General features: G+C 39.1%; 1 protein-coding gene across 2 annotated transcripts in view; it reads right to left on the bottom strand.

Moving 5' to 3' along the window:
- The window catches only part of fhip1aa (FHF complex subunit HOOK interacting protein 1Aa), a 39035-nt gene extending 17211 nt beyond the window's left edge, over positions 1-21824 (bottom strand). For both annotated transcript variants that reach the window (XM_041982529.1, XM_041982530.1), the window contains exons 1-3: positions 21629-21824; positions 3696-3757; positions 798-1019 (exon numbers count right to left, since the gene is read on the bottom strand). In XM_041982529.1, the coding sequence (XP_041838463.1) occupies positions 798-911 (114 nt within the window). In that variant the 5' untranslated portion in view covers positions 912-1019; positions 3696-3757; positions 21629-21824. The remainder of the gene's footprint in view (positions 1-797; positions 1020-3695; positions 3758-21628) is intronic.
- Between the last annotated feature and the right edge of the window lie 929 nt (positions 21825-22753).

The following is a 22753-nucleotide window of genomic DNA, read 5'->3' as shown; positions in this document are numbered from 1 at the left end:
GTCTATGTTCATCATCAGAAGTTTCAGCATAAGTCTTATGCAAGAACACAGACATTGTTCAACAGATTAACCTAAAAGTTTATCTCTAAAGTGAAATTTTACATATTCTGGTAGAATTATGCACTGTATACTGCAGCTCTTAATGTCCAAGTACAACCCATTTTTAGAGCTAGAGGTAGGCATTTAAAGAGCAAAGTTTGCATGCAAATATAAAGTCAAGCCATTTATCATCGAATCACACTGATAACCCCTGCAAACCTGCTTTATTTCAGCATTAATAAAGCCCCAGAGCAATCCTGCTTAATTTAAACTAAGGTTCAGCCTCTAAACTGGCAACCATTAATGTAGGTGTAAAGACCAACAGACTTCCCCATCTCCTTAATGTCTGGTCATTGTTACTTTCGTGTCAGTGTGAGTAGACTTTCTTCAGCTCAGTGTGGGAGGTGTAGGGTTAGCGGACTTCCAGCTCCCACAGGGGTGAACAGGGACAAATGCTGCTGCAAAGAGCCAAGAGTCTGAGACAAACTGCTTCACCCTGCCAAGATTCCACTGGCCTTCACCACAGTGCAGCATGCTGGAGTCAGTTTCTACCATAACAGCTTGAGGTAGAGGTTTGGCTAAATGTGTCTTTATGTCTTTAAGAACAAGCTTACACTCACAGTAGTTGTTGATACGAGTTTAAGAAAACTTTGATTTGCTTCAAAGCACATTGAGCACTCTAGGGTGGATGCAAAATACATAGAAAGGTGGTTGGATGAAGGGAAGAAGGGAGGAAAATTTGATCTTCAGTTGTTTACCTGAGCCCAGTGGTTCTTGAAAACAATCATGCAGGTTTCTGGATCCACCCCTTTCAAGACCAGAGACGGCTCATCTCCAGTGGCATTTCCATTGGCGACCATAGAGGCCATCATTGTGACCAGATCACGTGGGTTAAATCATGTCATAGGAAGGAGAAGGGGGACATTCCTGACTGCTTACTGAGTGCAACCGTAACTGCAGGAAGAGGAAAAGTCAAGAACCTGAAGAGAGAGAAAAAGAAAACACAAACTGACATCATGACACACTCAACAATAAATAAGCTGCTTGATGATATGGTTCTCAAGTCAATTGCTACATAGTAGAGTCCCACCCCCCTCTTCCTCTGCATGGCTGGACAGCAGCTATGTCAGGCATTTAGTAAAAAAAAGAACAATTACAGGCATAGTGAGAGGACTTGGTGGAGGAAAGAAAGATGCATCATGCTCCACTTTGGACTTGCCTGCCACACTCTGGACTTCACACTGAGCTGTCAAATTGTTTTTAGAATAGCTCAGACGCCCACAGTGGATTCCTGTAGGCCCCCTGACATCACTCTCATTACAGAAACATTTTTTGACCTCTGAAGGCAAACAGCGACTGAGTGTGATCTAGAGTGTGATCTACTTTTGCTACATGTAGGGAGCGAGAAGGGTGAAAAAGAAAGACTGATAGTTCTGTGGATCAGATTAACTTTGGTATGTGCTGTTTTCATTTCTGGCTGAGACATTGCATTTATAACATTTTTTAAGAAAGTAAAGTCTGCACTTCTAACATGGCTTGTCTAGATGAATGAACTGTATGTTATTATAGTTGAAAATAGCCTGAAGGCAAATTTGTAGAGAACATCCACCCTGCATACTGGCACCGTGGAAAATTTGCAGACATCCATTTTTCTTCCCAGAAAAGTGAAGAAAATCTAATGTTTTCTTTAGAGAAGACATCACTTTGACTTGATTCTACTGAAACAAGTGAAAATTTTCATTGAGTATCAGGGAAACAGATACTTAGACAGGCCCTTCAGGATGTCATTTCTCCTCTGTTTATTTCCTGTGTTTGCAGACAGTAAATGTTTGTGATGACTATCATGACAATTTGACATGATGTTGACTGAAGCTTAAAATCACAATTGTTCAAGAGACCCCACAAATAAGTTCTCTAAACAATTAAAAAGCAGTCAGTGACAAATATCCATTTTTAACTAAGGTAGTCACAGGACTGGTTCAGAGCCAGTGCCCAAACTAACATTTCAACGGTCAAAGAGTCCTCTCTCTGATCCTGTGTCATAAGACTAGAACTACACAGTGAACATGAGGATTTGTAACCATGCAGATTAGAAATACTATGCTTCTCAGCGACATGCATATGTATCCAGCTTTTCTCTTTGAAATGTCTGACCATTTGTTGTTAAGGATAATGTTGGTAATTTCTTAGTGTAATAATGACTAATTTAACCCATAAGAGCCTGACGTGACATATTTGTTACATACAGTTTCTGAGACATTTTGCTTCAATTTATGGTATAAACTGGTACAAATTCTGTTGAACACAATCTGATACTTGTCTTCTGTCCCTTAATAGATTACCAGACGCAGAAAACCACATTATAATATTTTTTAAATATCACATGGCAATAAATGGTAGATATCCCACCAAAAAAAAAGTTAATTTTTTTTTGTTACATTTTGTTAAAGGGCAAAAAAAAAAGACCTCATATTAAAAAAAAATGACCTTTTTTTTTAAACATATTTTCATGGGTTGGGCCTTAAAGGGTTAATGATATAATCAGTGCTATCTGTCATTTCAGATTAAGTTACTGTCAATTGTGTCTTGGACATAATATATTTACATTCAGTGTCATTTCTGTGGCTGGCTGTAAAGTAGCCTTGTTAAGAAAAATGTTTATTCATTCAGTTCAGTTAAACAAAGTTAACACTATGCTGCATATAGTATAGTCAGCATATATGTGGCCAGCTGACGATGTCCACACGTTTATAATGAAATTCTAAGCAATAAATAAGGTTTTGCCATTTTTAGAATTAGAATAATGATAAATACATTTTCTTAACAATAACATGAGCCAACAAGATTTTTCAAACAATAAAAAACTGTCAGTTTATGAAAAGTTTGTGACTAGCACCAGATAATTTTGCCCTTGGATGCACACACATCCAGTAAGGATGGTAAGCAACAAGCCCACCTACAAGAAACATATCATTTAACTACATTTGAACCAGGTATGCCATTTACACCAAAACAGATGTGCTCTTAGTGACAAAAAATGCTGAACTTACAGTTAACTGTACTCCACCATAAAGCTTATGTTTAAATTCATGCACCAAGGTACAAGGTATAATATATAATGAGAGCAATAGCCAGGGTGGGGATAGAACCTCACCAATATATGTTTTAGCCCTTTTTATTTATATGTAGTAGAATCAGAAATTTCCACACAGTTGGTCTAAATTTACATACAACTTCCGTGCGCCCACTCCACCATCATGGCTACAAATAACCTTTCCAGGAGTTTCCATTCCAATGTCAGTTTGTAGTATCAACTCTCACACAACAGGAGAAAGTTAAGCATTCACGCTCCACATGGTGGTATGGACTGTCACCACAGGGAATCAACTGTAAACCACACAGCAGCTGCACACCATGATGCCAAATTACAGCTTCTAGCTCCTGCCCCTAAATGTGTCTCTTAACCAATCACAGCTTGTGTCTTTCTTTTGAATTGACTTGTTTAAAAACAAGGATTACAGTCAAGCTTTCACCATCTGCTTTCAGTTAGAGTTGAGATTGGGCTGCTTGGATTCTTGAGAAGGAATGTAGAAGCTCTGTGAAGTGTGTCACAGACTGAGAGTGAGTGTGTTATGTCTGTTGGTGGGGCTTCTTACCTTCCTCGAGCCATCTTTAACCGGACTGTTCACCAAGCAGCCAAGGACCTCATTTTTTCCCCCTGTTGTTAGAGCAAAGAAACATAGAGGTATGTCAACAGAGGAGCAGGAAGTTTGTGTGCTTCCAAGAGGTGAAGGAAGTGACTGGGCATGAGTAAGCCCTTCCGAGAGCCACTTGGATGGAGATGGAGAGGAGGAGGTTACAGAGAAAGAGGGAGGGAGGGAGAGGAAGGGAAGTGTGGGAGGGACTAAAAAAAGAAAAGAAAAAAACAGGTTGGAAGAAAGTCTGGAGAAAAGGAGGAGGTGTGAGAAAAGAAAACAGCAAACAGTGCTCACGTGCATAAAATGTAGGGATGAAACTGTCCAAATCAAGCACGGAACAGTTCTGTAGGAAAAGATCTTCATCACATTCTAATGACTCCTCCTCCATTTACAGCAGTTCTTTTTTTTTCAAACTGGAGGTAATTTCAGGAGGATTGCCAGGTAATTGTAAAAAATATATAGCCTATATCTATCTAATACATTTGGTATTTTTACCAGGGCTGCCAAAATTAAACCATTAATGAAGAGATCATTTTTAAATAACACCTTATTTTTTTATTTTTTTTAATATACACACTAATGCATAAAGAGCAAAGTTAGTACACATGATAGATTAAAAATCAGAGAAAGCTGATTTTGGGCATGTAGGTTTCTTGTCACAGTGGTGAACCACCAAAAAGACTTTATCCTCCAAATTTATGAATATTCTGACAGTTTTCCAGTCTTAGATTTAGAGTACGGCTACAAGGTGGCCCATTAGTCGTTGTGTGGGGATGGGGGTCACAAACACAAATGCATGTTATCTTGGGGGTTATAGTGCAAAAGGTTTAAGAACCACTGATTTAAAAACTAACTCTACTGTCCCTTTCACTTAGTACTGTAATGGCATCATGCTCAGGGATGAGAGTTCCACTCTTTAGCAAGTTCACAACTGAACTGGAGTACCATTCAAACCATCCTCACAGCTGTCTAATGATGCAGCAGCTTAGAACTTAGTTGCATTATAATAAACTAGCGACCTGTCCAGGGTGTACCCTGCCTCTCGTCTGCTAATTGCTGGGATAGACTCCAGGCCCTCACGCCCCTAAATTGGACTAAGCAGTATAGAAAATGAATGAATGAATGAATGAATGAATGAATGAATGAATGAATGAATGAATGAATTTATTGAAGCATTATGTTGGTGTTTTGTAACAATGAAAAAGGCATGCATACTAGCTACATGTATGACGTTGCACAAACAGGAAGTGAGAAGACAGATGGAGAGAGGTGGTGACATGTGCACTTCTGCATGCTATGTGTGTAAGTGCCAAAGAGAAATCATTAAACACTGTGTTTCGTGCCATGCAGAGAACACAAACACATCACTCTATGGAGTCATAATATCCAAGCATTACATCGATTTGAGAGAAATCTATATGTAAAGACCTAAACTAACAAAAACTACTTTGGACAATTAAATGCCTTATGTTAAAGATGCAGGATATATTTAGACATTTAACCACCAATTTTGAGTTTAACTACCCACAGATTTTAATAATCTTTAATAATGGTCGACACCAGCTTTCCGAAGAAGTTTGTCAGACATGCAGACACCTGTCAGCTGCTGACTGTAAAATCTGACAGACTGGTTGCCATAGTTTAATTACTTATAACTGGAGTAATAACAGGTGTAATAATGCCTCCTGTCAGTAGTGAGAAAAAAATCATGATTAAGTGTTTAACCTTGTTACACAACAGAAAGAAAACATGTTTATTCCTAACTAAAATGGAGCTGATTTAAAAACGTTGGCTCAGCCAAGCTGTTATGTATTATGATTTACAATACTTAGATTTAAAGCATCACTATATAGAGAGCCCTATGATTTCTGCGATGTGGATAATGCAGACGGAATCATGGATTTTGGCAATAAAAATTCCTCTCAAGAGACCAAATCCTTATCGTCATAAAACACATAACACCCTGCCTCTTCTTTCTCTGACCCGTCTTGTGTCCCATCATCATCTGGGAGAACTACAGCTGTGGAAGTGGTCTGATGTTAAGCCACTTCCAGTATAACTTAGGATTTCTGTGGCTTGGGGATAACAAATTAATATAATACCAATTTTACTATCAGAGGGCTGTGTGTCTGCATAGAAGGCATGATTGCAGGTAATAAATTGCTAATAAATATTTAGAGTAAACTAACCCTCAAGTCCAAGTGTCAATGAATGCAACATGTTGTTCTACATCAACACTGAAAAATATCACTAGCTGTTGTTTTTTAATATTTTAACATCTGATGACCACTCTAGTTGTAATAATCAGCTGATTGATTACTAAAATCAAGACTTTTTTAAAAAGAAAAAAAGGTCTCAGTTGTGCCACCCTTTTCCTGGTCAGTGTCCCAGCCTGGCCCCCCATTAAAACTTTTTTAGAACCACCCCTGTATATATATATCCTTTAGAAAAGGGTCATGCTCTGATTTCTATTTCAGAGCCTGTTCATAGTTTACCTTCACCACATCCATGGTCCCTAAAAGTTAAACCTGCCTATCCAACATCTGCTCAGCACCAATGATTTTGAAAAGACATCCTCTTGTTTCATCTTGCAGTTTCACTCTCACTAGATATCTGAACTTACTTAATAGTGAAGAGTAATATCATGAAATAAATGCAAACAATAGGCTGTCTATTTAAAATGGGCTGCTGTTGTTTAGCATCAAGGTACTGCTAGTTTCCACTTTCTCAAGCTAAACGATAAACAAGAGAGGTGTACTTGCGTCAGAAAAGCCAATCAGCTGATCACTGACAGTCGTGTCATGATTCAAGAAGCGTAAAGAGAGAGGGATGAAGGGAGGATAAAAGGATGAGAGGAGAAGAAGAGGCAGCACTGAGACACAGAGTGGCTGGAGACAATTGTGCAAAATTTTGGAAAAATTTACAAATAAAAAAAAAAGCTGAAAAAGTGTGGGTGTCAGGTCCTCTCACCATGAAAAGTGTGGGTGTCAAAACATGTTCTGGTTTGCCTGTTGGCAAGCCGTGTTTCTGAGTGTTTAAGCTACAACTGGAGGCTGTCCTGAAGAGGATCCATGGAGAAATATAGCAGTGATTTCGACAAAACTACTTGCTGGAGAGACTGCTTTGAGCAACAAATAAAAATGATTTTTTAAGGAAAATATGATGTTTATGGAGCTAAGCTCATCTGGTTGAGGAGATGGCTCAGATAGGCTGGTGAGTCCATGGCACCTCCATGCAGCCAGCACTGGTTTGAATCCCAGTCTGGAGCCCTTTGCTGCAGGTCACTCCCTGTCTCTGACCCCCTTTCCTCTCTAGCAAGTAGTATCTGTGTCATGAAGGCCTCTAGAGATAAATTAATATCCTTAAGAGAATATTTTCCTATTGAACTGTTAACATTTTACACATCCACCACATGATTAAGATACACCCCTCCTGGAAAAATTGCAATTACAGAGTAAAACACTGAATTCAGGGCGTAAAAAAAGGAAAACAAGGAACTTTGTAAAAAATTAAAATGGAATCTGAAAAAAAAACACAGCGGTTTCCTTTCTCATATCATTTTGCATTTCAATAATGAATACTTTTCAACTACTTTTACTTTTTTCTTACACTTGTATTTATCTTTTTTTCCACAACTTGAATGATTCATTCATGAGAAAATATATTGGGGAAAAGAAGTTGCATAATGTCGCTGGAAAATGAATTAAGAAATTATGCAATGGATACATGAAATGTATTTATGTCCAGTAATAGAACAAACAGTAAGATTAGTTTAAGCAGCAATAAGCCCTTTTCAGACAACAATACACCATTAACAATTCTGCTCAAATGTGCTCCATTTGGTACAACAGATTTCTTTCTTCATCTAATGGCCAAATAGGTCAGGACTAATATCAGCTCAATGCACCACAACAAAGGCTATGCACCATAACCTCTAGAATATTGTTTCATCAAACACCAAAAAATCCCACTGGTTTTTCTTGAGGACCAAAATGTTCTTTTAAATAAAAAGTCTTGTTGATGAAAGTCATGACCTAAATTATGGCCTCATTTACAGTACCTGCCATCATACTGCCACACAGAGGAAAACAGCCTGGTGCCCTACTTGCTCCAAATAAGCTCAAATACAAATCAAAACACATCTTCAAAGTTTGCGAGTCTGAGAGATGATTCTGAAATCATTTATTATTTCAATGTTAACATGCGGTGTGTGTGTATTTTAAGGTTCATCCCAATTCTCACTGGACTTTTTTGTGATTTCTTGCTGTCCACTTACCCAGTTAAGGCAATTTAATTATTGCATTTCCAGACAGCACAGTCAGAGACAAAACAAACCAGAAACAAATAAGACTGCATGCTGGCTTCCTTTCAAACAAGAAAGGATAGCAAACCTATCAAATACAATGCTAAACAGTAATGAATTCTCTGCATTTTTCAGCAACTAGTTCCTGATACTAAGTTGTTGTTGAGTCACTTGATTTTTTTTTTGTCCTAAGTTTATCTATTTTTAAGACAGCACCATTACTCAATGCTGTGTCTGGTTCCGTCACATGTACTGTTATTAGTAAAGGCTCTGGCAGCGTTTAAGGCCTCCCGGAAACTCATCTGTTCACATTACCACAAAAGAAGGTACGTTTTCATCTAAACATGTTGCAGCTTTCCCACCCCACAAGCGTTGTACTAGCTGAAGTGATTTTCATTATCAGTTTGTCAAAGAGAAAAGGTGGATGTTCCGTGGGAATGGTATTCCTGGTGGTATTGAATGAACACTCCCAAGGCAAACATAAAAAAATGAGATCATCTTTAAAAGCCTCAAAGAGGTGATAAAATCCCAACCTGATGGGCGCAAGTCATGTGAAAGCAAAAAGATCACCTTTAGGGTGGATTTTCTTTTCTCTCTTCTATTTTTCTTTTTTTTTTTTTTTTTTTTGGCATCCTCAGCTGTCTGCAAACCCCAAGGATTTCTTAAACAAAGGTGTGGTCAGGACAAACAGCTGAAAGGCAGGGCACACCCTTTACTCTGACTAAAGATGAACTTTCTTGTTAGACAAGAGTTTTGAAACCTTTGAGCTTCAAAACCACAAGATTTACTCTTTTTTAATGACTACCTTTTGTTAAAGCGGTTGCAATTTCGACCAATAAACAATACCTTTGGCATAGGGTATTAATAAGTTCTTCTCAGCCTTAGACAATAATATAACCATAAAATTAAATAGGAATTGGTTAAATCATCTATTGTTTTTGACTGAGGGTGGCACTCACATGTTTAAAATGTACAGCAGCCATAGCAACCCAAGTGACAGACAGACTCATTAAAGTGATAGCAGCTGCTAAAATATTTAGCTCTACAGGTGAAGTCACGGAAAGGCCAGACAGTGCCTGGCCTGAGCCTTTATACTCCTCACCATCTTATTCATCAGAATAACAACACAACAGAAAAGGAAAGGAAAAAAAAACACTCATCTATGCCTACTCCCTTTGATTATCCCTTTATTTATCTTTTATTGATGTATTTCATTGTCGTCATGCCATTGCATGTCTTTGTCAAACAGCAAAACAATAGTAAAAGAGAACTGGTGGGGAATGACTAAACGCAATGACAGATCCCAAATTCTTCATATTACACCCAGAAACATGCACGTCTTACTGGCAAATCTAACTACTGTTAGACTGATGTTGGGCGGGGCTATGCTGGAATTGTGATGGTCCCTTAATTCTAAGCAGCAATCATAATGATGAAGATTATACCACATGTGCTTCTACAACTTCCAGAGAAAATATCTTCACAGGCAAAAGAAGTGCAAATGTTTCAGCTCTCAAAACAGACATTTTACCCAGAAACTGGACATTTTTAACAGCAGTTGAAAGTCAGAATGGATTCATAGCCTGCCCTGAATCAGTGATACAAGTCTAGTCATTTAGTACATAATTAAATTAATTAAAACAGACTTATGTAGATTTATCTGCAAGATGAGAATGAATGAAGAAAACCTTCCAGCCCTGTCATGACCTCTTTAACAGTACAAGTCCCTGCTGCTGAATAATGACTGTAACTAGCTTATAAGATAAGACTGTTATGTAAGCAGATAGCATTGCTCCTTGCTGCATGTCTGTGGATTATCGCATGCAGATGAAGGCTAAGGGTGTTGGCTGTCATATTCGTCTTTGAACTGGTTTCACAAACAGGCTGTTGCTCTCACATTGTCCGATTCATTAACATGTTCAAACACACTCACACATACTCTAAGTTTAGCTTAAAGGAAAGAAAAGTACACGGAACGAGAAAGATCAGTACCAAAAGCTGTTATCAAAAGCCAAAAAAAGGACGACGCCTTCAATCTGGAGTAGATAAAAAACTAAACAGGTGCCTGACAACAGTATAAAAATACTTCACATTCAGAGATCAGACATTCAATTTTTACGTCAAGTCTAAAGAGGAAAGATGAGGATTGAGAGCTTTTCACCCCAGACAGAGACATATGATAATCTGCTTCCTGCCAATGTACGGTATGATGTTGTTCTTCAGAGTGTGCACAAGTCAGTGCATGTATTTGTTGTTACTGATTTTTCATCATCCTGGTGTGATGTGTTACCATGGACCACAGAAGATTATTTAGATTTTCTATGGTTTTACCAGCCTCCTCAGAGCGGTGTCTGGAAAAGCCACCAAATGTGTTTCCTCAATTTTTATAAAGTGAAAAGAATCTAAAGTTACGATGAATAATGACTGAACTTTCTTTCAACTTCAACATCACATTTTAGTGACTGAACATTATCCTGTCAATACAATCATAGAAGTTTAAGAAGCACAGCTTTATGGTAGTGTAGGGCTGTAATCAACCAAAGAAATTGTTGGTCGACTGAAGCCCTGAAAATTCAACTAAAAATCGACTCGGGCGTTGGGGGGGGGGGGGGGGGGGGGGGGGGCAATTATACACAAGAGGCGATTCGGGGAACATTATCTTTATTAAACATCCCAGATCTAGGGTCGAAGTACAGCCTGTGGGCACGGATTAAGGTAAAAGCAAAAAGAGAGAAAAAAAAAAGCTAATTCCAGTAAATAGAAATAAATGTGCACAATACTAAAAGGGAACCATAAAAGTTCGTTCTTTAGCAGCAATAAACTGAAACAAAATAAAGTGCATGCCACAAGGAGGGCTCACTCAGAAGAAAAAAAAAATATAAATAAATGAAATGCCTAAATCCACAAGTATTTCTTCAAACAAACGTGCACAACAATGAAATGCCACTGATATCTGAAACGAAGTAATGTGCACTGCATACAATAAAAAACAAATGGCTACTCACTCAGAGTACAATCAGTGTTCTCTTTCTACAAACTATTCACACTTGTTAGTGTTGTGTGCGAGAAACACAAGCATATCCACGTTCTTTGGAAGAAGACAGCTTCTTGATTTGTTCACAATAAATCCTGCCTTTGAGAAAATGCGTTCAGAAGGCGTGGATGTCGCAGGGATACAGAGCAGTCGCTTTGCTACTTGGGCCAAGCTCGGGTATCTGTCTTGGTTTTTTTCCCACCACCCCAATGGTCCAGAGTCAACTTTAGTTTTGTCCTGAAGATAATGTTTCATCTCTTCTCCCACCTGGTTCTGAAACTTCCTCCTCATCTCCGCACAACAGCATCGCAATCTCCTTCTCTTTGTCGGTTTTCTGTTTTTTTGACTCACGCTGCTCCTCACCTCCGGGCTCAGCCGTGGCTGCGCTGCGTGCACTCAGTCGCTCTGCCAGCTGGGCAACTTCGATATAGGCCTCGTCTCGTTTGACATCATCCAGAAAAGACAGCTGCTTAAAACGAGGGTCTACGACTGCAGCTGTAATGTAGACATTTATCATTCGGGTTTCAAACTCCCACCTACTGTCAATTTCTTCGACCAGCTTGCTTTTCATTTTTTTGGTAATGGGACTGTCATTATCTGTGATGGTCAGGTGACGTTTCTTTAAGTTTGCCAGCATGGGTACGGTTGCAGACAGGGACGCGTTGTCCTCTTCAGACAGCAGCTCCGTCAGGGTTGTCATGGGTTTCAGCACATTTTTAATGTCCTCTATGGCATTCCAGTGTGCTGTAGTAAGATCCAGTGTACTGCTGTCACTCTTTTTTGTAAATGTTGGGTCGGACAGCACTGCTGTAATAGGCCAGCGTTGCTCCAGCAGTCGGTCCAACATTGAAAATGTTGAGTTCCAACGAGTGGACACATCCTGGATAAGTTCATGCTGAGGGACATTTTGCTGCTCCTGCTTTTGTTTTAACCCAGTTTTTGCTTTGTGTCCCTTTTTAAAATGCGCTACAAGGTGACGGGCTGCAGCCACGGCGCGATCGGCTCTTGTTTAAGCGCAGCGTTAACGCAGAGCTGCAAAGTATGGCCGGCGCATCTGACGCCCTGCATCTCCAACCATTCATGTGACTCTTTTAGTGTTTGCACACAGAGTGCCATATTAGCCGCGTTGTCACATACGACAGACACTCTCTTTTCTGCTGGAATTTTAAAGGTATCAGCAACTTCAGACAGTCGGGCAGCGATGTTTCTTCCAGTGTGCGCCTCTTCCATTTGTTTTGTCTCAAGCACAAGGCTCTTTGCCTTCCAGTCTTCACTAATGAAATGGGCAGTCACTGTCATATAGGACTCCATTCGAAGAGACGTCCACATGTCCGTGGTTAAGCTCAGTGCTTCGCTGTGTTGTATTAACTGAGAAACTTTCTCTTTGAGTCCCTGGTATTTTGCATTTAGCGCGTTCATGATTGTCATGCGCGCTGGCACGGAATATCCAGGTTCCAAAACTTTTAACAGGTTCTTAAAACCTTGGCCTTCCACGACACCAACGGGCCTCATATCCTGAGCAATAAAATTGACAATTCCCTCTGTGATATCATTTTTGCGTTTGGATAAAAGCGGAGACCTTACATCCAGTGTGGTCTGAGTGTATCTGAGGGATGATGCCGTTGTTGCAGGCGGGTGCGCCTGCAGTTATAAGACAAATAAACGATTATTAGACTAAAATATTGAAATATGTGGAATATATTATGTTAATTGCCTTTAATATATTCCACCGTTTTTAGATGATACGCCATGTTCGTCGTTGAGCTGTGATATGCAAACTGTTGTTTGCAAATTTTGCACTCGACCTTTTTCCCTCCATCTATTTTGATAAAATGCTGCCACACTGCCGAAGTCTTTGACATGGTTGAAGGACTCACCAGGATCAAACGCTAAAACAAAAAAACCTCTAAATATTCAACAAACCACCAGACTCTGAGTAGCGTGGACATCCTTCGATCTCCCCCTCCCTGCATGAAATTAACAAGTCATAAAATCGACCAATCAGAATTGTGGTTGACTCAAAACATATCAACCAAACAGTCGACCAGTCGACTTTGACTTTACAGCCCTATGGTAGTGTCTGTAAGTCTTTAAATGATGCTCTTTATGTTACTGAGCCCAGAATTTTGACCATCAAAATAAGTTTAAATCCCCAAGACATTCACATCTCAGTGTGTTCAGAGGTACAAATCTGAAAAATGGACCATTAAAAAAATCCATATTACTGCTGTAACACAAACATGGTGCAACACCTACTGAATTCTGTTTGGTTTTTTTGTTGTTTTTTTTTTTTAATGGCACATAATTGCAAAATTTATTTATTTATTCTGGATTACTTCATTTGGTTTTCTTACCAGCATAACATTTAAATCTTAATCATCATTGGAGGATCATATGAAGTGTGAAGTCGTGTGAAACACTCAAATAAAAATCATATGAATCTCTATTTACAAAGTTGGATTTTTAACATGATAATACTGGTTGAAAGACAACTGAGTCTGAATGTTTGTCATATAAACTCTGAGTACCAAATTCTCAGAAATGTTACTGAAAACATGGCTTCTGTATCCTCCTTCCTTGTTTTTTTTTTTTTAAACATCAGGTCATGTCTGTTCTTCGACAGTCTCAGGTACACATTGTGGGCTGGTGACATCATATCCACTTTACTTTCATGTTGGCATGGTGAGACTTCACCCTGGTCCAATCCTACAATACGCCTCTGTCAGTGATAAGGCTGTTTTGTGTGGGTATAGCCTGTTTCTGCTCCAGCTGCTCCCTCTGTGGCTAGTTTGCATCATGTCTCACCTGCTGATAAAATAGCCATGTTTGCATGTGGAATGGAGGAAAAGACATAAGATACGGCATGTGTGTGAGGTTAAGAGATTAATATCACAGAGATGAAAGCACAATGCAGAACTAGATTTGTTTAGCATATTTCATCTTTCTTTATATGCAATAGAACCCCTGTAAAAAAATAAACACACACACACATATACATATATATATATATATATATATATATATATATACATATATATATATATATATATACATACATATATATATATATATATATATATATATATATATATATATATATATATATATATATATATATATATATATATATATATATGTTGTATTCATATGATTCAAAAGCAAATTTGGAAAAGTAAAAAAAGAGCTTTAATAGGGAGTACAACACAAAAAGGCTAATCTGTTGACAGTTTTGACTCAAATGTGTTTAGAAAATTGTACATGTTTTTCACCGTTAACTAGGAGCTTGAATTTCTCTTTGTTTGCTCTCTCTTGAAAAAGGTTTGTTCATTTCAAAGCCCAAATTGTGTTAAACACATATTGGAATTGATCTTGATATTCATTTTGAATTTACAGGTTTCTACAAACCTTTAATGGAAGCTGTACACATACTGGGAGATACGTGCACTTTATTCTCTTTAATGCAGATTTCACCATAAATAAACATACTAATTAAATAGGAGGGCAAGATGCATATCCATAAACATGCTTTTTCCCTGCTTTCTAATGAACTGTCAACCTTTTTTTTTTTATTTGCACAAAAATCTGTGTATTGCATTCTTTAGAGCAGGAGCACATCTTGAATGTGGAACAGATGCAACCAAAAAGCTGAATGTTTTTCAACTTATTGAGCATGTAAAAACAGAATTCTTGAAAATAACAATGTCTAATCCGATATTTTTTTTTCTTCTTCCTTTAGGAAAACCACATTTTGGAGCTGGTTTTTTTTGGTTTGCCTCACACTGTCCAGCTGAAAAGGGTCATATAAAGTAGCTGTACAAAGCTTGTATGAGAACCATTTCAATAAACTTTATCATTCATAACATTTTTTAAACAGGAAAAAAAGGACTACAATAAAGAGTTTTGGGGTTTAGGTTGACTCAGTTGCCTTCATAGAGGAAGTAAAGGTTTGTTACACAGTGTTGCATGTCAGGACAGGAGTGCCACCTTTTGAGCAATACACTCCTTTCATCTGCAGCCGCAGCCAGTGTTGCTTGGTTGCTTTGGTTTAGTTTGGCTAAAACGTTTAAAGTAAAAGGTCACATTAGTCATATGTGGTGGAAAATGGAGAGAGGAAAAGGGAGGAAAATTGATCTCAATGAGAGAAGTTAAATCAGACCATGAAGCCGCACTCTGAACTGTATTATTCACCATGATGGAGGACCTTGACTCAGATTCTATTCAACGATTTTTCAGATTAATCTTGTTTTTAGAGGGTTTGAATTCAAAGAAGTTTCATGGTTATGAAGTTACTGTGAAAATTTGTTTTAAAAAATTAGCAATGTTTATCTGAAATCCAGTTCCCTGATAAATCCAGTACTCTTTATTTGACTTACCTAATGAGGTAAACCAATAGGGCACGTTCAGATACAATCAGCTGCAAACTGATAGTCAGATGGTGTTATGTTACGTTATTGTACCTATAGAAGATTTATAATCTAGAAACTTTTAAATGTATTTAAAATGTATATAGGACAGTTATAATTTTCCTAACATATGTAGAAATGGGCAGAGGTATAATTTTATGAGTTATTTCCAGTGTATGTGCATAGTGTAACACAATCCTGAAGCTTAGTAGTTACAGCGTGGCACATAAACTAACCCAGTTGACCAAAATTTAACACTGTGCTGAAGTTAACTTTCTTTCTTAATCTGCACTTTTTGCATCTCACAAAGCGTTTGATATTTCTTAGAATTGATGGGGAAACTTTCAGGAACTGTGGCCAATTGTAGGTCAATAAGATTGCTTTTATAGTTTGTTTTGTTTGTTTTTTTTTTTTCTTAACTGCTGCCTGGAGCAGGAGCCTTCAGTGACTCAAGAGTTAGTGATGGGTTAAGACAACATACGAAAAACATACAAATACCTATTCGAAAGCCTCCATTACGAAGAACAGAAACCATTTAGAACATTGAAGTCCATATAAAACAGGAGATGTTGACATTACCTTAAAGCACAGAGGAATGGACTGACAGTGATGCACAAGGTTTGTTGAGCCATGAATGCAAGAGAGTATAGTGTCAAGCTCTGCAGTCCCCATAAACCTCAGAGAGACCTCAGAACTGGTTGGACTGGTTGGTAACTATTCCCTACAAGGATGTCCTTAACACACCTTTGCACTAATGTTTATCTGAACACATTTTAATTTGATCTGCCCCATGACAATACTGTGAAAATGTAAAATCTTCATAATATTTATTAAAACTTAATCTACCTAGCTAATTTTTCTAACTGACAAAGACATGTTGACTTGCACACTTTCATAGAAATACTAACACTTTGCCCCTTAAACACCAAAATGAGTTTTATACATTTCTATTAGTGTGTGGATTAAGAATAGAATAATTATGTATTTTTTAGAGCTGTTGATGGGAGGAAAACAAAAAGGTAAAGTAATAACTAATAGAGCTGGTTATTATGCTGGTAATAAAAAGGTCAGTCTTTAGTTTGGACTGAGCTTAACTGTAGCCACTGCTAGTTGGTGAGACAAACAAACAAAACAAAAAAAAAAATCTGTGTTTTCAGGTTCAGCGTCAGGCCATGAGTGAGGAAGGTGGGGATAATCTCAAACACGGGACACAACTAAATTGGCTCATTTATGGTAGAAAAGGGGTTACACACACACACACAAATGCACACACAAGTACCTGCTGATATAGGAACTATCCTCTGTTTGCATTTCTCACAGTTACTGTGTTCATGTCCTTCCTGACTGACCAACCTGCTAAGAAACTACTAATTTTTACTATGTTTACAAGTGTTATCAAAGTAGCCAAATTTCTGAAACTGAACAACTTCTGACAATAATTTCTTTCTTAGCCACAAAAACAGCAATATTGTGTTCACAGAAACCACCAACAAGCAAATCAGATCCCAACTTGTGACCTGAATCTTTACATCTAATCGCATTAGTATGATCGTTATTCAGTCTAACATGCTGCAGTGGAGGCTAACAGAGGTTCTGTGTGTGAAGCCCCTGGTTGCAGGGTGTGAGGACTAATGTCAGCCAGACATGCTGTAATGAACTTAGGTCCCCTTTGAAAAACACACACACAGGTATTCACATGGATGACTGATCTGTCACACATTTCCCTCATTCCACAAACAGTCCTTCACCTAAAAATCTATTTTACCCTTGACAAGGCCACACACACATACACACACACACACACATATATATATGTGATGGCACACCACTAATTGTCATGGGAGACATGAACATTCACATTGACAAACCACAGGCAACTGACTTTCTGGCTCTTATCTACTCTTTCAATCTCAAACTGGTACAGACTCCTCCAACACACAAAGCTGGCAATACTCTTGACTTGGTGCTGACCAGAAACTGCTCCACAGCCGACCTGTCTGTCACCCCGCTGCACCTCTCTGACCACTTCCTGGTTAAATTCTCTGTCTTCCTTCCTCATGTCAATCAAGCGGCTCCAAAAATGGTGTCCTACCGCAGAAACTTGAGATCCCTCAGACCTACACAGCTGTCTGATGAGGTTTACTCTACCCTCCCTTCCCACTCAGACTTCTCCTTACTGTCTGTGAATGAGGCTACAGAAACACTCTGCTCCTCTCTCGCCTCCTCTCTGGGCAAACTCTGTCCTCTGGTGTCAAAACCAGCCAGACAAAACCCTCCCAGTCCATGGCTCACAGAGGCTCTAAGGGATCACAGAGCCGGACTCAGGGCGGCTGAAAGAAAGTGGCGCAAATCAAAAGAGCACACTGACTTGTCTGAGTACCAGCAAAAACTCGTAACTTTCACATCCAGCCTAAAGGCGGCCAAGATAGCCTTTTATCAGAACAAGATCCGCAATGCTCCCAACTCACGACAACTGTTCATGGCGTTTAACTCTCTTCTATCTCCACCACCTGCTCAGCCTCCCACTGTGCTGACTGCAGAAATGTTTGCTTCCTACTTCACTGAAAAGGTTGCCACCATCAGTAACCAATTCACTGAGCCTGACCAACTCAGCCTTACCAAACCAGCTACTGGTGCCTCACTATGCTCCTTCCGCTCTCTAAATGAGGACGAAGTCTCTAAACTTCTAGTCAGCTCAAAACCCACAACCTGTCCTCTTGATCCTGTTCCCTCTGACATCCTGCAGAGCATTTTACCTACAGTCAAATCTGCAGTAACTCATATTATCAACTCCTCTCTTAAATCCGGTGTCTTTCCTTCTGCCTTCAAGCAAGCTCGGGTTACCCCGCTGCTGAAGAAACCCACACTCAACCCAGCCCAGGTTGAAAACTACCGGCCGGTCTCACTGCTTCCATTCATGTCTAAATTACTAGAGCGTGCCGTCTTCAGTCAGGTCTCACAGTTCCTCCAAGACAACAACCTGTTAGATCCATATCAATCTGGATATAGGCAAGGTCACTCTACTGAAACTGCTCTCCTGTCAGTTACTGATTCCCTACGGCTTGCCAGATCCACTGGTCAATCCTCAGTCCTTATACTGCTGGACCTGTCGGCTGCCTTTGACACTGTCAACCATCATATACTGTTCTCCAAACTCTTAGAGCTTGGCATCTCAGGATCTGTCCTCTCGTGGTTTACATCCTACCTCACAGGGAGATCATTCAAAGTATCTTGGCGAGGGGGCGTGTCCAGATCACATGGGCTGACAACAGGGGTGCCTCAGGGCTCGGTGCTCGGCCCTCTTCTCTTTTCCCTATACACCTCCTCACTCGGTGCAGTCATTAGCTCTCATGGTTTCTCCTACCACTGCTATGCAGATGACACTCAGCTTTTCCTTTCTTTCCCACCTGATGACACAACCGTCTCAATGCGAATATCAGCATGCCTTGCTGATATCTCTGCATGGATGAAGGACCGCCACCTTCAGCTAAATCTGTCCAAGACTGAGCTTATTGTCTTCCCAGCCAGTCCTTCTTTACCACCACAGATAAGTGTGCAGCTAGACTCAATCACACTAGTCCCTACATCTTCTACCAGGAATCTTGGTGTCATGGTAGACAACCAGCTGACCTTTAAGGATCATGTTGCCTCGGTTTCCCGGTCTTGCCGATTTGCTCTCTACAACATCAGAAGGATCAGACCCTACCTGACTGAACACACGACCCAGCTCCTGGTCCAGGCTCTGGTCATTTCACGCATTGACTACTGCAACTCCTTACTGGCTGGCCTGCCTGCATGCTCAGTTAAACCTCTGCAGATGATTCAGAACGCAGCAGCACGTCTGGTCTTCAACCAGCCCAAAAGAGCTCATGTCACTCCGCTGCTAATTGCTCTTCACTGGCTTCCAGTTGCAGCACGCATCAAATTCAAAGCTCTGCTTCTGGCTTACAAAACAATAACCCAAACGGCTCCGGGCTACCTTCACTCCTTAATCCAGAGCTACACTCCCTCTCGAAACTTACGCTCTACCAGCGAAAGACGCCTAGTGCTCCCACCACAACGTGGCGCAAAATCAGTAGCTAGACTCTTCTCCTCTGTTGTTCCCCGGTGGTGGAACGATCTACCAAACTCCGTCCGATCCGCAGAGTCCGTATCCACTTTTAAGACCAAGCTAAAGACTCAGTTGTTTAAGGAGCATTTCCACATTTAGCTTAACTAAATGAGTCAGAAAGATTTGTCCAGCTTTTTGGCTCAACCAAGTACTGAAGAAGCTGTGTGCACTTATGCCCAAGATGATATTGTGTGATGAAATCATGCACTTATGCCCAATTTGATATTATGTGATGAAATCATGCACTTATGACCTAGTTGATATTGTGTGATGAAATCGTGATCCTGTATTAAAAAAGAAAAAAAAAAAAAAAAAAAAAATTATATGCACTGCACTAGCACTACATGACAGCACCTGGGTCCAACTGGACTCAAAAGCGGTCTGACTATCACTTAATTATGACGTCCCATCTTGTTTGAATTCATGCTTGTGTTGTTCTTCCTCTCAAATGTAAGTTGCTTTGGATAAAAGCGTCTGCTAAATGACTGTAGAATAGAATAGAATATATATATATACACACACACACACACACATATATATATACATATATATATATATATATATATGTGTGTGTGTGTGTGTGTGTATACATATATATATATATATATATATATATATATATATATATATACACACACACACATATATATATACATATATATGTGTGTGTGTGTGTATATATATATATATACACATACACACACACATATACATATATATATATATATATATATATATATATATATATATATATATATATACATATATAAAATTAAGAATTTGCCAACATACGTTTGATGATTTCACCCTTCTTTAAGTCAGAATAATTCAAACTGGTACAGAATGTACTGGATGACAGATAAAGCTGGAATATCTTTGTCACATAGGCACATGAGCCAGAGAGTAAAACATATATAGTTTGAAAAAAAAGAACAATTTGATTTATAATAACTTTATCCGTAGCATTAAAAATCTGAAAAATGTCTTCTTCGTCTTTCTTTATAAACCTGGAATCTCTGCGTTCAGAAATGTGGGTAAAATTGAAGACCTCTTCAAGAGAACTCTGTCATGTAGGAATCTGTGATGAGCACTTTCTACTGTTCTGATGTCTTAATCTAATAAGTGTACAGCACGTACAGTATATCCAAAGACAACTAAGGAAGGCTATGATATTCTATCATTAAAGTTTTATGTCATGCCCCTGATTTCAAGGAGGGGAAAAAATCACACCAAGGCAATTGCTTTTATAATGAATCTACTAAGAACAATATCTAAATAAGGAAAAGTTTCACTGAGCAAAAGACACATTTTTAGGCAGGGTGAATAAAAATATAAGTATGAGGTTTCGCAACTGGAAAAAAAAACCAGCAACAACACTAAAAGTTTTTCCTTCTCCACTGGAAACCAGCCTGAAAAGCTCTGTTTACACCAGGTAACTGTGGAGAACATTGATTGGAAGACCACAGCTGTGTGCAGGAATGAGACACAGTCTGAAACATTAATGATGCTTGCAGGTAACTCAACACCTGCTCACTGCCTCCCTCACAACGTATATATGAGATCAAAGCTCGACAACTGGTCAATCAGCGCAGGTAGCTGCACCTCAGCCTTGTCAGGTAACTTTGATAACAGCAGCACGTGGAATATTTGACACTGTAAGTTACTGCCATGCTATCAAAGTTGTTACACTAGAGGACGTGTTATGAAGCAGTGACTGGTTTATTGCCTGCGCATTGTTGCAAAACCGAGCTATAATTATAGATGGGTGGGTCTATTTTTGTCTAAGAGAAAGTACAGCAGAAAACACGTTGGTTTTTCAATTCCCTAACATAACAGGATCTGAGAGTAGTTGTCACTATACTGGCTATCCCCCAGTAGAGAGTCCCTAACCCCTCCACCCACCCGCACATGTCAATCACAGGGTCCGCAACTGTCAAAAACAGGCACAGGTGTCGCTGTCAAATTGTAAGTTAAAATACAAGTAAACTACAAAGAAAGAACAGAACAAGTGCCAGGTTATACTTTCTTTTTCGTACTTACCTTCGGACGCGGAGGATGTCTGTATAACAGGAGCGCACGGCAGCGTAAACGGCGTCGACCGCCGGCAGGTTTTTAACCACAAACTGAGCTCAGCGAGTCCCCCGAGGATTAAATATCCGTGTTTTTCTGATCCCAGCTCTACACTGTCCCACTTTAGAAACAGTGTACGGACGTAGTTTGTATGTAACCAAGCTTCTTACCGTAGACACATAGGTGAAACCCGCCCTAATCCTTATTTGGAAGCTCCTCCCACCCAGTTTCCAGACCCAGTTCCACCAGCAAAGGAGCGCTTCTGGTTTCTCTGCATAACACTGCAGTCGTGGCTAAACTCGGAGCCACATCAGAAAAGACGTCTGAAAATGTAGTTATTGATCACTTTCAAATTTCATAGAAGATAGTGTACCATATTATGATTCACAAAACATCAGCTAATGTTCATTTTATGAATCAGGAAATCTAATCTGTGGCATAACCTTCATTTCTATTAATTTCTGTTGCGTAACAGATCTGATTAAGCTGATATGGGTTAGCTTCTACTTGCTAATCTAAGTCTAAAACACGTGCTTAAAACCCAACCTGTGGGATAAAAGTAGCTAGATAGATGGATAGATAGATAGATAGATAGATAGATAGATAGATAGATAGATAGATAGATAGATAGATAGATAGATAGATAGATAGATAGATAGATAGATAGATAGATATTAACTAGCACATTCTCTAGTGGAGTAACCATCACAGACATAAACATATAAGTAATTAGTATAGATAGATAGATAAAGACCATATGAGCAGGACAGTAGCGACACCTAATGGCAGAATCTACTTACAAAAACAAACTACAAACTTCATCTGCAGTCCACTGTACTTTCTCACAAAGGTCCATATAAATATTGATGCCATGCAGGTTAACCTGGACATACCGATGGTGATTATTATCTGGAAAGGGATGCAGTAGCCTGTTATGGCATGAAGTTAGCTTTTACAAACATCGATTCCAGGTTGGAAACTTTGCGGTCGTGTCGTCATTATTATTTATTTTTTAACCTATGTTTAAGTTTAACCTTAAAGAAAAAGTACCTGTTCTTTAAAATGCAGTTATAAACGTCTTTATTCTATGTAAGC

Source organism: Melanotaenia boesemani, chromosome 4, assembly GCF_017639745.1.
Source record: "Melanotaenia boesemani isolate fMelBoe1 chromosome 4, fMelBoe1.pri, whole genome shotgun sequence".
In the NCBI taxonomy this organism is placed as follows: Eukaryota; Metazoa; Chordata; class Actinopteri; order Atheriniformes; family Melanotaeniidae; genus Melanotaenia; species Melanotaenia boesemani.
The sequence above is the reverse complement of the archived record's forward strand: the minus strand, read 5'-3'. Positions and strand labels throughout refer to the sequence as shown.